The sequence below is a fragment of the Nymphaea colorata genome, chromosome 7 (genome assembly GCF_008831285.2).
Source record: "Nymphaea colorata isolate Beijing-Zhang1983 chromosome 7, ASM883128v2, whole genome shotgun sequence".
NCBI classification, from domain to species: domain Eukaryota; kingdom Viridiplantae; phylum Streptophyta; class Magnoliopsida; order Nymphaeales; family Nymphaeaceae; genus Nymphaea; species Nymphaea colorata.
The window spans coordinates 14,798,812-14,813,474 of NC_045144.1; the positions used below are offsets into that span (position 1 = coordinate 14,798,812).

The 14,663-nt window shown below is 38.0% G+C and overlaps 1 protein-coding gene across 1 annotated transcript; it reads left to right on the forward strand.

Annotated features, from left to right (window-relative positions):
• The first annotated feature begins 6,484 nt into the window (after positions 1–6,484).
• On the forward strand, positions 6,485–8,020 carry LOC116257139 (uncharacterized). The gene is made up of 3 exons (XM_050078916.1): positions 6,485–6,723; positions 6,806–6,868; positions 7,889–8,020. The coding sequence occupies exons 1-3, from the start codon at positions 6,505–6,507 to the stop codon at positions 7,955–7,957; spliced, it is 351 nt and encodes a 116-aa protein (XP_049934873.1). The 5' UTR covers positions 6,485–6,504; the 3' UTR covers positions 7,958–8,020.
• Positions 8,021–14,663: the final 6,643 nt, after the last annotated feature.

Below are 14,663 nucleotides of genomic sequence, written 5' to 3' on the forward strand. Positions count from 1 at the left end.
TGGGGGGATGCAGACGATTGAACAGCCAACCATCGTTGACGCCATCGAGAAACCGAAGGTGGGTCTCGAAGGGGGAGACTGGACGATGGCCACGAAAAGGAGAGCCGACGACGTTCTCGTGATGGACAAAGAGTCGGAATTTCGATCGCCGACGTCCGTGTTGTCGGTTGATTTGGCTGACTGGTTCGTCATTGGGTCGGACGAGTTCCTGCTCGACGGATATGGCTGTAGCGGTGCCCTGGACATGAGTTTGGTCGACTACGGCTTGGTGGAGCAGATGTGGCTTGGTTGGCTCCCTGGCTCTGATGCTGATCTCATGGGCTTCTGTGGAGATGGTGATGGTGGGGATTTGGGGCAAATGAGTTTGTGGGAGGATGATATCTGGAAGCTGAGGGATATCCATGAAACACCAACAAGACAAGAGTTTTGAATAGGACAAAGGAGAATGCAAATACAGAAGGGCTCCTTTGATTTTTCTTCTTCTTCTTCTTTTATTTTCTTCTTCTTGTTTTGTTTTTCCTTCTTGTGGATATATACAAGACTGAGTTGCAGTATTGCATTTTTGTTTGGAGCATCTTCCTGATCTGTGGCACCAGTGTGCATTGGAATGTTCAATGGGTGCAAAGTACCCCCGCAGTTTATGTTTTCCCTGTGCCCTTTCTTGTTTGGTCATTTTATGATTTGCGATTCGCCATGCTGTGAAGCTATACAGAAAATGTAATGAAACATGGTCTTTCTGCCAATGTTAAAAAGGGAAATGGTGGTACTTGGTAATGGAGGAAGAGGGGTTATGATGTGCTTTACACGGTAACGGAAATTGCTTTTTCCTAAGCTCCCTTCTGCTGCCTGGTGAAAGAGTAATGGGCTAGTCATGGAAAAGACCGCCTTTTTTTGCAGATCTTTGTTCGGCATGTTAAGATGATCTGTCTGGGTTGTTGATCCATCCTTTCCTATATGAGCAGGTCAAGTCTTAGTGTTGAAAGTCGTAGCAGCAATGCTGTTAATTTGCTATGCGTAAAGAAGTAGAAATAACTAGCTAGGAGTAGAAATAACTAGCTAGACAAAAATGGCGATGTTCAGTTAAATTGCTTCTGCTTTGGCTTATTTATTGGTAGGCAAAAGGAAATGGCTCGAAAACAGAAGATCTGTTTCTTGGTTTCAAGTTCTGGGTGGTGATTAAGAATGACAAAGATTTTTCAGCGTTGAGACCTGCTTTCTAGAAATTGTAGATTGTGAGAAGCGGCTGGTAGCCATCGACTTATGCACGAGGTCACTGATACACATCTTTCATTAGTTAGAGGCCGTTTCATCTGTGATGGTCAGAAAAAGTATTTTCAATGAATAGAAGAACGGCTGGATTTAAGTTATTTCTCCTACTTCAGCCATCAATTGCTAAGAAGTTACAGAAGATTCTGAAAGATCCAGTCTTGTTCAAGCGTTATCTTGTACAACCTTCAGTCAAACTGGCTGGAAAAACCCATGCAAACAAGCGAGCTGAAAGTTTCCCACTCCACTAACTCTAATGTTGCTCTGCAGGTCCCAGAGTTCGAAAAAATCATGGAAACTATCAGTTTTCGACCTTGATTCTTACAGATTGTGAAAGAACAGGGGAAAATCAGATGAAAGAAAATGGCGGTTTTGGACCACGGTTATTACAGACTCGGTTGGCTAACAGACACGCGATGGAAAGAGAAGTCCGCAAGATCGGAAGTCCTTGGAGGAATATCTCAGTGTAATCTGGGATGAACCCAACAAGGGACATGTAGTCAAAGATACAAAAGCACAATCAGGGAAAAAAGAAGGGAATCTGTCCTATCAAGGTTGGCACCAAACCAGGATACCGTGAAGCGGTGAGGCTCGTTATCCAAACCAATTTGCTTTTAGTGGGGGCCTGTACAGCCACATGGTATAGGGGCCCAGCAGACATGGCGCAGTAGAGGTACTGATATAACCTTTCCAAGGAATGTGCACATAATAATACAGCTTCCACTTTTTGGGGTTAAAGAATAGTGACTGGAAATATTATATATATAAAAGAAACACCGAAAGAGAAGAATGGAATGTGGATAAGGACACATGGCCATGGGAGTAAAAGAGGGTCAGGAAAGAAACAAAGGATGATGAATCAAGAGGTGGAGCAGTGACAAAGACAAGGACTGCTCATTAGCAGACATAATGGATACATCCTGCTTCTAAATTCATAATGTGCCTAATATGTCAAGCCTAAGCAGCAATTGATGGTGGGCATTATTGTCTTGCAAGTTGACATAGGGATCATTGAGAAGAAAAATACATGCACATATGCCTGAAAATTAAATGTTGATACGCCTATGACTATCCGTGAGCCTTCCGCATGCTGAATCTGCCAATTCCAGTAGGACTCAATTCAGGCAACCACGTAGCGATGCCATTAGATATAGTTTGGTAGGAGTTCCTAGATCTATACGGATGTTGCTTCATATGTTATCTTATGACTCAAGCCAGAATCTGCACTTGGGGGATAAGAAGGACCGGTAACACGCTCATTAGCAAATTGGGAAGCAAATTTGCCTCAAATGAAAGTGCTAACAACAAAGGAAGCGTCTTGTTGTAAGGGTAAGCCATACCAAGAAAATTCTGCTGTCAATACATGAGAGAGAACGCAGGTTAAGTTGCAAACAGGAAGTGAGTTCAACTCAATAAGTGTAGATCAGTTTGCCTTGTTTAAAGTTCATCCCCTGATTTACATCTCACTCACAAACCTGGAAAGTCTTCCATGGTTCCAAGTGTGATCTTGAGTAGGAATTAGCTATATTTGTTGATCAGTTGCCTTGGAAAGTTTGCCTGGACTGATCAATTGATGGCTAATGCCTAACTAGCTCCATCAAGCGTCTCTTTCTTCGTGTTTTTTACCAGTTCGGCTGAGATGTGATATTTCTGCTTTCCTTCCCTTCTCCCCACCTAGTGCAAAGCAGAAATTCATGCAATTGACTTTAGCCCTGGTGACTAATAAATTTTTAACAAGAGGAAATTGTGATACATGAAACTTGATTCCTTAGTGCTCCTCTCCTGATCCCTTCCTACTGTTTCCAATTAGTTCATATTGTTTTCTTCAAAAAATGTGAAAGTTTGTCTCTTTATCTGCAAAGCGAGACTCCTTTTTATACCAAGTAAACAAGCTTGTAATCAGGGAGAAGCCTCTGATTTATCATTAAGTAATAAACAAGACACAATTTTGATGACAATAGATGCAGGATCATGAGTTTGAACTAATAAAATCGCTTGGTTTGTAAAGCTTTCTTCATGCTTAAACAGATAGTCAAGTAACAGGAAGCTAAGCACTTTCAAGACGGTGTTCCATAAGTATTTGATGCACTCGATCAGGACTAACTGAGCAGGGTGACTCCTCAAATGTCTCTCTGCAAGTTTCGAAATTTCTGTCGGCACAGGAAGAAGGAAGATTAACGCCATTGATTTTAGAAGGCTGCAATCCGCCATTACCAGAACTCCAACATGAAATGGCAGCAGCATCATGTCCTTAGGCTCGACCTGCTTGCTTCGTGGTGGACCACTGGACCCATTTAATATATTCTGCCCGACTTGATTTATTTACGACTGTGCACCATTAATGGAGGGCCACCGGTCAACCACCTTTCAATCTGTGACAGTAAATGATTTTACTATATTGGCCATGTTGCAGCGATCGCTTGCAGGTGACTTGCAATGATCCGCCTACCACAGATATCCTGAAAAAGAAAAGGATGAAAAAGAAAAGGATGGGAAATCGAATTGTGTTTTAAGGGAACTTAAGCAAATACCAGACATAAAGAAAATTAGAAATTTTTATTTAAGGCCAGCAATTCTTTATAGATAGGTGTTGCATTACGAAGGGGTTTGACCAATGTATGGGTAGGAATTTGTCGAAGGTCAGTCAACATTTAGAAGTTTAGGAATGTCAATTTCTTGTGTTGCAAAAGAAGCACACTGATATAAAAATTAAAATATAGCAGGAGCATCACCCTAAAGCACCTAAAACATGCATATACCCTATAAAGTTGGGAGAAAGGTGGGGGCTTTTACCTTTTTGTTGGATGGTAAAATGAAATGCTCCTCCTACTCCTGCAATAAAGAGATAGGTGTTATAAAATGTTAAGATTTCCTAAGTCTATGTTCCTTTGATATTAGGAAAATCTTATTATCTGACGGTTATAAGGGATGTGCGGAAGAAGATAAGTTAAACGAGCTGTCTAGAATATCAGGAATATTCTTTGGTCAATTTCCACGAAACTCACAGCCTGCATATGGCAACGCAAAAATTTGCGGTCTATTCTGATATTGGAAACAATTGAAGCTGTTTCTTGCAAAAAAATTTCCAAACATATACTAAAAAAACATAAATTACCCATGAAACAACCTCTGCCATTGGCACCTGGTGGGGTGGCCCGTATCAGCACCTAATGCCCCCGAATTGCTGTCAAAATATCATGAACAGTAGCAATGATGTGAGTAGTAAATAGTTGACTCCCTTTGTGGCATCCAGTTGTTCTTACAATCTATCCTTCTCACGTAAGTGACATATGCCAATTATAAGAAATTAACTTTTTTTGCGCATGCACATGAACATTCATGACTAGCTAATATCCAGGACCCTAGGGGAGACGAATAAGAGCCTTTGCGCCTCTTTTTTGAGTGGTGAATTGTTAATCTCTTGAACTGACCGGTACTGCATCACTCCGAAAATACTATTATGCCCATTGGCTTAAGGCCTTATCGACAATGCTGTTTATCCATACCTAAGTCTAGGCACTGGCCTTGAGACAGAACTAGTGGCTAAGAACGTTATGTATCAACTACAATTTGTTCAACTGTAATAGAAGGTTACTGTTCCCATTAAATGTTAACCTACAATTTTCTCTAAAGTTAAACCCTGGTGAGCTAGTAACTTGGACATTTGTCACGCCATTTCTTTGGTGTCGGGTTCATAAAAGGGAGAGTTAGAGAGATTGCATGCGTTGCGAAATGTGCTTCAATCTCGGTCCCTTCGTTAAACAATTCTACGACCCTATAAATCCTCGTCCTAAGGTTTACATGCAATAGTTGATGCATATCACTATATTTGAGCATAATCAGTTACCTACTGCTTAAGTTTGTGTACAAAAGTAGGTCCATGCGTCCTAATTTGAATAGCTATATACTTTGTGAAGAAAAGACTAAGTAGAAGGAAAATGTATCTGATCTTTCTCATTAATGATGAAAGAAATAAAGAAAGTGGCAGGTAAAATTGAAGAGGAGTACTTATGTTGGGATTTTCCGTTCAATTACACTCTTCAGCTTTCTTCTTACAGAAGCTGCACTTTCAACCTTCAAGACAAACCAAACTGGGATGCAGTTTCGTTCAAGGTTATTTAATTTTATACAAGTTTGCCAAAATTAGTGGTCTTCTTACAGTTCCTGAAATATTATCTTGTAAGCCAACTAATTTCTTGATTGGATTTCAATGGAACGGGCCCGCACAGTACCCTTGTAAAATTTACTTGATGACACGCAAATGGGAGAAATAATTGATCCTACAACTGCTGCTTTTATTCAATTGACACCAACCAACCACTGTCCTTCCCAAAAAATTTATTGCATAACTTCTTCTAACAACTATTGATGAACCTAACTTGAAGTATTTTCATAGCTAGTCTATTTCATCTACCCACTCAACATGTTAGGATTAGAGTCTCTTTGAAGCATGCCCCATCTACCGCTACTCTCAAGTGAAAAGCTCTGAATGCTTGTCTTTCATGTGAGCTTCCAACCTACCTCACCAACAAAAGCACAACAACAAATACATACTTGCAGACCACCTTGATGAGTACCCAAGGCTAGGTGGTATTTTTTGGTGTTCTAATTGGAGACATGTTAAATTTTCAACACATTTAACTAAATGAAATGGAAATCAACTGATTGAAAAAATTACATAGTGGAAACAGCGTTTTATGTCACTAGGAGACGATGGCCTGGCCATGGGTGTTGTGTGGGCAGTTGATCACATAGTCCTACAAAATTTATTTATTTATTTATTTATCATGTACAAAGGTCTATAACTATGTACTCATTTATATATTGGTCCCTCACAATCCTTTTAGTACGAAACGCTTGCATGACCTAAGATCTTTTGAATCAGTGTCCGTTATGTTTAAAATATTCGCCTTGTTTAACTTTTAAACAACTGATCAGGATAGGAGTTGTCTCTTGTTGACTAGTTGCAATCAATGTTAGCAGAGAATGTTGATTCTCTGCAGTTTGTTTCAACATTCACTGCTATTTCTTTCTTCTGTTTGATGAGCTTTTGGTTCTCGTTTCATAAAAAATGAACTTTTAATCTTGTTGTTCAACCTCATAATACGTTAATTTGAACTTTGTTATCTCCTTTTTATTGATGCTTCACCATTGAAGATGAACACACACCCCCCCCCCCCCCCCCCCCCCATCCCCCGGGTTTCCACCATGCTTTGGGTCCACAACCTCCGAGGCTATATGGCATCTGGTGCAGGACTCAGCTTCAAAGCCCTAATGTGTCCACACTTCTCCCTTTATGAGTTTCTCCTTTGTGCCCAATTGTTAGGGTTTCCTTTTCACCTAATTCTGTTTAGAGCTGCAGAACTCGAAACAATGAGGATCTTGCTCGATATATTCAAGGAAAGGCAGCAAAAGAATGCCGAAGCTGGTACAATTCCTAGCAGCTTCCATAAGAAGGTGAGATTGTCGTCTCTTTTGCTTTTTCTTTTTCAGTTTCCATGCTCATTTATCTATTGATTTTATTTTGTTTTTATTTTAGAAACTAGAGGAAAGGTTTATTGGCAATAGGGTTTGGATACTAGCCAAATATAGGTTTATCAAGGTAAGCTTCTTTGGTTTTTTGCATGATAGGTTCTCTAGTAATTTGGAAATTTACGCACTCGAAACAATTTTCTTATGTGCCTCAGTCAGCCCACATTGTTTAGTTTTTTTGCTGTGTCATAGGAACAATCAGATCTCTTGTTAACTGCCAATGATTTGGATGCCATGTGGCTCTGCTTTCCCCTTTCTCTTTTCCTTTTTTTTTTCCCAACACTTCTTGTTTTTCCCTTTTTTGCTTCTCACATTCATTTATTCTCATATCCTTTTTTTCTCCTTCCTTTTTCTTTGTTCTTATTTTTTTTATAATGCACTCATTTTGTTATAAGTATATTTGTTATTTTTATAGGTGATGAATCTAACTCTCAGTCATTTCGCATAGTATATGATTGAGAGTTCAATTCATCACATAGCAAGCTCCTGGTGGAATATGTGAAACTAGCATCTCTGCTCATTCCCTAAGAATTTTGGCAAGTTCCCCTTTGCATGAGAGCTTCGTTAGCATACATATTCAAATAAATTTGAGCAGTATCTGCCTTAAATTTTCTTAGAAATTATGTTGTATATGTCACAAGACTTGTTCTACATGCACTACATGGTACTTTGTTGCTCATACTCTTGCTACCGTGAAAAGTTCAATCAATTAATGGCTTCTACAAGTGATGTCATGTTGTAGGTTATGCACGATTGGAGATGAGGACTACAAAATCCGGTCATTAAGATAGCATTTTATCTCTATATATGACTTTACTGAACTAGTTGGTTCATAGGTGCATACTCTATCAGCCATAAAAACTGCTGGTGCTGCTCCTGATTCATAACCTCTGATCATGTCAAGGATTTAAACTGATGTTCTAGGGTGGAATCAAAAGGTTAATATTCAATCCGTTTCAGGGTTGTTGGGTTTTTCTGCTTTCTAATGTGATTAACTATACTGCCTTTAGGCATATGATCTCAATAACTGTTTTTCTTTGCCATGTTAAATAGTTTTGGAATCCTTAGTTAGAACTGAAATTTGGTTCAGGGAGTTTGTGGAATTGTGTCCGCTGTATCAAGATATCGTTGCCTACAGAAGTTCAATAGACGAGTTTAGAAGGTGATATCACAAATGACGTATTGTAAAACTAGCCATGTAGCAGTTCAGATGGTGTGCACGTATAGAGGAGCCACTCCAACAAAAAACTGGGGTATACCCTCCTTGGATCATGTACCATTGAATGAGCATTAGATAGTACTGTGTCAATAAATAATTGGTACATTCGTACTATTTGCCTTTGTATTATTTGTAGAAAACGTATTATTTGTAGAAAACATTAATAATATTGTTTTCCAAAAAACAAAAGGCAAAGTGACAATATGGGTTCGTTTCTGGTCTAAGTGACAATATGTCTTTATTGCTAAACTAATATTAGAGTTAATCTTCATTGGCACTATATAGTATACCTTCATTTGTGGTGCCAAAAAGCATTAGGTTAGAACTATTGTGGCACTTGTATTGCACCAGTTGATGTTTTGCCTTTGGCACAACAATACCGTTAGTAAAAAAAGCAGCGGTGGTTTGAGCACTCACACTACTAGTGGCACAATATTAGCACCAAAGCTATATCTTTTTTGCGTGCCAGAGCCATATAAAACTGTTATTGTGTGTATGCTATATTAGCCATCAATGTCAAGTCTCAAACACTTCGCTTTTGAGTTTATTTCATTCTCCACTTTATTTCTACACTTTTTAACTAGATAAAATCAAAGTGACACAATAAGATGAGCATCCGAGAGATGTAACAACCTGAGTACTTCTTCTTCCAAAGAAATCTAACTTTGTTTTAAATTTTCTAACGGCACATTCCTTTCTAAAAAAGCCAACTCATCATAGGCTTGAATCTGATAAAATTATCCTTCATGTCCATAACTTTATCCCCTTCTTGCTTGAACGTGGCCTAAGTGATATTCTAGATTTGAGAGCCTTTAACCAAATTATTGCTACTGCCAACTCCCCAATGTTGTGGTCACCTTCACAGTCTCCCTATTTCCATTATACAATCACCATCAAACTGCATTTTTTTTCACAACCGCTAAAGAGATCATACATATCTCTTATTGCCAAGCTGATTTATAGAGATTTAATTCTAGTCAAGAACATGTCAACTATTTCAGAATTTCCACGTTCTTTCTTTGTGAGTCTTCGTTCAAATATCTTCTCTACCAACATTATCTACAAACACATTATTAGCAAGATCAACATCCCCTCCTAAGACTACTAACAACATTGTTTGCTCAAATGTTCCATGTGGGGGTTGCTAAGAGCATGCATGAGTCTAAAATCCAATATTTAATTGGGCTATGAATACTCAACTAGAGAAACTGACACGCTTTAGTCCCCCAAGTCAAAAGTTCCATTGTTCTAAATGTATATTTTTCTTCTTTGAAAGCATCTGGTGAGTTTCATATGTCAATGTTTTCATACAATCATAACAGAGTTCACTGTTAAGCTTAGGTTAATTTACTCCGTCTTTGATTTACTTCTAACTTGACCATGACTTGTAGCTCTTCCATTGGTTTTAATATTAGGCAGACCACCTAATTCGCTTAACTGACACTAGGCTGACAGCCTCACTAAGAATTAAATTTGAATATGTAGAAATTCAGCTTTGTTTACTCTTGCAAAACTACTTATAATCAAATGTCATCTTTCTAATAGCTAGGATAATAACGAGGTAAACCTTTTGAAGAACATGCATATTTGAGCTGGACTAATTCATGATCATGTTGAATTTATTGGCACCGCTACAAGAAATAAGTTGTGCGACACAAGCTGACACTGCATCATAACGGGGAAAGATCCATATGGTTCATTATTCAAGTGGTTGTATATTATATGTGCTTCTAGCTCACTCTCAGATGTATTGTCAAGCGCACCACATTGCCACTACAAAGAACAACCATCTTCCCCCATAAACAAGTCAATTAGGGGTGATAGCCTGAATTATCAAAGGAAAGATTCAAGATAGTGAAGGTGTTAGCCTAAACGATTAATTGAGCACCTTGAGGTACTATTTGGTTGTAGGAACAAGTGTTCTTAGAATACTTGTCTTTATGACAACTGTCCTAAGAATAAAGAGTTTTTGTCCATGTGGACAAGTTGCTCTTTGTCCAGCGTTGTTTGCATACATGAAATTTCAACCTGTCATAAAGAGTTTTTGTCCATGTGGACAAGTTGTTTTTTGTCCAGCGTTGTTTGCATACATGAAATTTCAACCTGTCATGTCTGTCGTTTGTTTAAATAACTAGACGGACAAGTTCAACACATGATTTGCATTTTTCTCTTGTTATCTCCTTTTCTCTCCAAACACATGATAAAACATATGAAAAACATATGAACTAATAAAAATACTCTTTTTTATCTCTATAAAATTCACATATACTGAAGAAAATTATTTTGTAAAATATATGAAAAATGCAAAAAAATAAAAAATTGCACAGCTCTAACTTTCTTTTTCACTCTCTATACATGAGAGATTTAAAAATAAACAAATAATGAAAGAAAATGCCTAATAAAATATGTCAAAAACAACTAAGCCAATAAAATACTCTCTCTCTTACTCTTTGTCCGCCTACAAATACATACACCTAATATTTAGATACGAAGAAAAACATGATAAAACATGTAAAAACATACGAACCAAAAGAAAACTCTCTCTGTATTTTTCTCTTTTTTCTTCTCTCTCTACAAATATAAACAACTTAATATCCATAAATTATAAAAGAAAGCATAAAAATGCAGAAAATAACATTAGGTTCAACGTGATAACAAATGATTACTTAGTCAAGTTTTATAAAATGCGAAGTTGAAAGCATTACATATGCCATCATTCAAAACCAAAACAAGAAACTAAAAAGTTTTAACCATCCGGTCATAATGACACCAAACTTAAAGGCTTTAACTGTCTACGAAGGGAGGTTGTACTACAAGCATGCTATCACCCGCATTTACTAATACCAAATGGTGCAAATATCAAACAAGAGACCAGTTATCCTACTAATTGACAAGCTACAATAGAAGTTGACTTATGCCTACCAAACCCTCTCCTTTATCAAGACCAGTTTTCGTCTAAAAATTTTTTGCTTCTTTTGTTCTGCAAATTCAAACACAATAGGATAAAGAGAACAAAATTCAGACAACTTTTTTTTCCCCTCTTTCCGTCTCCTCACTCTCTCGTTAGCATTTGACAGCAAATAAAATCTTGAGATGCTTGCAGGAACTATGATATTCTGCTGAACAGCCATTGTAAGCAAATCAAACAACTAGAAGAATGAGGAAGATATTGCAAAAACAACAAAAATATTGTTGCCCAATTTATTAATTTCCATCACAAAGGGAGAGAATTTTGTAATCATCCAATTATTGTTAACTCTCTTGACCAGTTCGTCACAAGAAAATAAGGACCTAATTTCTATATCTTATAGGTATATCAGCTGCAACTACGATTGATCCTCAAAGGCCAAAAGGTCTGCTAGATGACAAAAAATATAATTATTAGCAAGCATAAAATTGAGACGTGGGAAAGGGGGGCAAGCGCCAATTAAGGCTAGAAATATTAAACTAGGTTAACCACCATGCACACCAGCACTGTCATCCCATGACATTGATTTCTTGCTTTTATGCAAAACACAATAAAAACTCAACAAACAGCACCGAATCGAAACAACCTCTAAAGAGCACCAGAATTATGAATACACTGGTCATCTCCCAAGAAAAAGGCCAAAATCAACTATAGAAACTGCAATTTACTTGCATCCATTTTCATCACTTACCTTCAAAATGGGGGAAAAACCTGTCAATGGAAACATATTAATGGAAAAGCACAAACTTGTCTAAAATCAGAAGATAGAAATATTAGGATGGGAAAAACAAAGAGAAAAAAACAAATGAGATTCATTCAGCTTAGAAACTAGAACCTGGAGAAAAGAGGGTTCTGCCAATCACTATCATACACCAAAGAGCTGCAACAACGACGAAAGAGAAAGGGAGATTAGATGTTGCCACTCGAGGCTCTTCTCCAGTATGAACCCACACACTGACACACATACATGGATGTAGAGTGAGAGGAGATCCGGAAAGAGGGATAGACGAAAACCCGCAAAGATCCATAATGGCACTCCTAATCCCAATACCAACACTCCTCAATACCATTAGGTAGCCGATGACGTGGCTATAACACGCCACCCAACCCTCCTGATTCGGCTACCTTTCACTTGGTGAGAGAGAAAAAGGGAAAGCAAGAGGAAGCACTGGCGAGTCAAAAACAAGTTTAGAGGCATGTACCTATTTGTTCTGAAGGCATTGATGAGGGAGTTTAAGTTGTGTGCATGGCCAGTGCACGCAACAATCATAAGTCAACAGAAAAAAGGGCGCATTTTTTTAAATTATAGAAAACAAAGTGTCCTTTTGAATTTTTTTTCATTCTTTTTCGATATTCTTTTATGTTTGTACAAAAATCTTTTTTTATTCAAACATGAGCAATTTTTGTTGGCACACCAGATTTTCGTGCTTGAAGCTTCCTGGCAGGGAAGAAGGCCCACGCTGAAGAACCGGAGCTGCTATCAGGATGCTGCAAGAGAAAACAATGAAGGCAGAGGAAGATGTGAGACGAGAAGCTTTAACGGACAAAAAGAAGGGGAGGAGGGATTATTTTGCAGTTGGTGTTCTCCCCCGACCCTCATCGCCGTAGACGGCTCCTCAGACCATGGTTGGTACATCCACATCTCTCTATTTCCGCCTGCATCTGTCCCCTCTCGACGGCCATCACCATCGATGGTGACCCATTCCCTTCCCTGACATTCAATCTGTGTGTACGCATTTTGCTGTAGTGGGAAATGCAAAATCTACATGTAATCCAACATAAAAATCTGCTGAAATAAACCATTACGTATGATTAATGAACACAACTCTTATCTGCTCCAAATGGAACTGACAGGTATTCCAACTCGCTCACGGCAAACCACTCATTTCCAAGCATGATTCCAGCCCCACCATTTTACAGCATTCCGTCAACGTCTTTCGCAGGATATGAGAAAAAAAAAAGGTATGGAGAGAGACAAAAGAGTGACGATTCTAGTAAGAGAAAGCAAGAGATTACCAAAAAGGGATCCTGGGTTGTCCGAGTGGAATAACAAATAAGAGTCAGCAAACTCTACAGCAAAAATCGATGAAAACTTCTATTCCTGCAGGAGTTGTAGAAGAAAGAAAACAGAGTATGCAAGGGCATTACTCTCTTTTTTTTTTTTTTCTTTTGCAACAAGAAGAAGAGTGGCAGCAATAAATTCCACACCACTGGTTTGTTCAACTTTTGCAACAAAAGAAGAGAGAGTAGCAAAAATGGCATAGAAAAAATTGAATCTTCTAGGCAAAATGATTTTAACACTCCTCTGCTCAATGTTTACCTACCCTAGAAATCATTGCCACATGTTAAAACTTATTTGAGAATTCAAGGATCCAAAAAAGAGTAATCGAACGTTGTGAAATTCACCTGCAATACATAGATCTGAAAATTTAAAACTCGAATGCCTAAATTTGATTGAATCTAGGGGATTTTCAGTTGTTTAATGCAAGCTGTATCCACTGATATCTAACACAGACTCGAACAGAATCAAATAACACCAGAAAAAGTATAACCAAACAATGAAAAGATTAGCTAGCAAACAAAAAAGCTACACGCCTACACCCAATAATGCTCAAAACGTAGACATAATTTTTGAAATAAATCTGTACTACCTAAAATGATGAACAGAAACAAGAAAAATTACAAAAGGAAAACATATAAAATAAACCCATAATTTATGCCAATTTTATTCTAACAATCCTAAGTTAATCCTATTCAATGCCTGGAACAGACAATAACCTAGGTTTCAAAAGAAGAAATCAATGATGGCTTGTTGGTTGTTACATCAACAAGTCATTAGATTGCCGGCAGCTTTTCAAGGCTGCCAATGACCACCCTTCATTTTGATTCTTTTTCAAAAGCAGAATCTGGAGCAAAAATCTAAGCATGAATAAATGCAAACACATGGCTTGAATGCATGATTATTCTGGAGATATAAAAAATTAAAGCTGCATGATTGCCTACTCTCATGAAACGCTAAGTACCCAAACCCAATGGAGGGGTTTACAAGAGGTGATTCTTACCTCATGCAACATGCTCTATGTGCCTTACAAGCTTCCTTACACTTCGTCAAAACCCAGTATCCGTCGAGGGTTAGAGAAGACACATACATGTTGAGTTAATTGAAGACACGGGGAAGGAGACAAAAATGCAGGGGACAAGCTTTCTTGGGAGAAAGTTACAGAACAGGGCAGAGGGGCAACCGAACACTTTTATGAAAGCAAGAGTGCTCAAATTCATGCTCACATTGCCGCATATCAAGAAAAAAACCTATAAAAATTCTACAAAATTGAAGAAATCTATGCAGAAACTATTCGTAGCTAACATCTATATATGTTATTTCTACTTTTAAACAGGGTTTTGGCTACGATGAAGTAATTCAAGCCAATTTCAATTGATTTGCATCCTAAACTAAGGTTTAGGTCGACTTGAACATCTATGTTATTGTGTGATACTAAATTGGGTTTTGGTTACAATCAAGGACTTCAAGTCAATTTCAATTGATTTACATCATAAACTAAGGTTTGGCCTTCGAGTTAGTTTCGATTGATTTAAATCACAAACTAAAGTTTGGACCTTCGAGTCAATTTCAATTGATTTACATCATGAACTAAGGTTTGGGCCAACCAGGTGGTTCGG

Coding starts and splice junctions, on each gene's coding strand:
- LOC116257139 (XM_050078916.1), top strand. CDS start 6,505: ATGGCATCTGGTGCAGGACTCAGCTTCAAAGCCCTAATGTGTCCACAC. Junction 6,724..6,805: donor CTAGCAGCTTCCATAAGAAG/GTGAGATTGTCG, acceptor TTTTTATTTTAG/AAACTAGAGGAAAGGTTTAT. Junction 6,869..7,888: donor CCAAATATAGGTTTATCAAG/GTAAGCTTCTTT, acceptor AATTTGGTTCAG/GGAGTTTGTGGAATTGTGTC.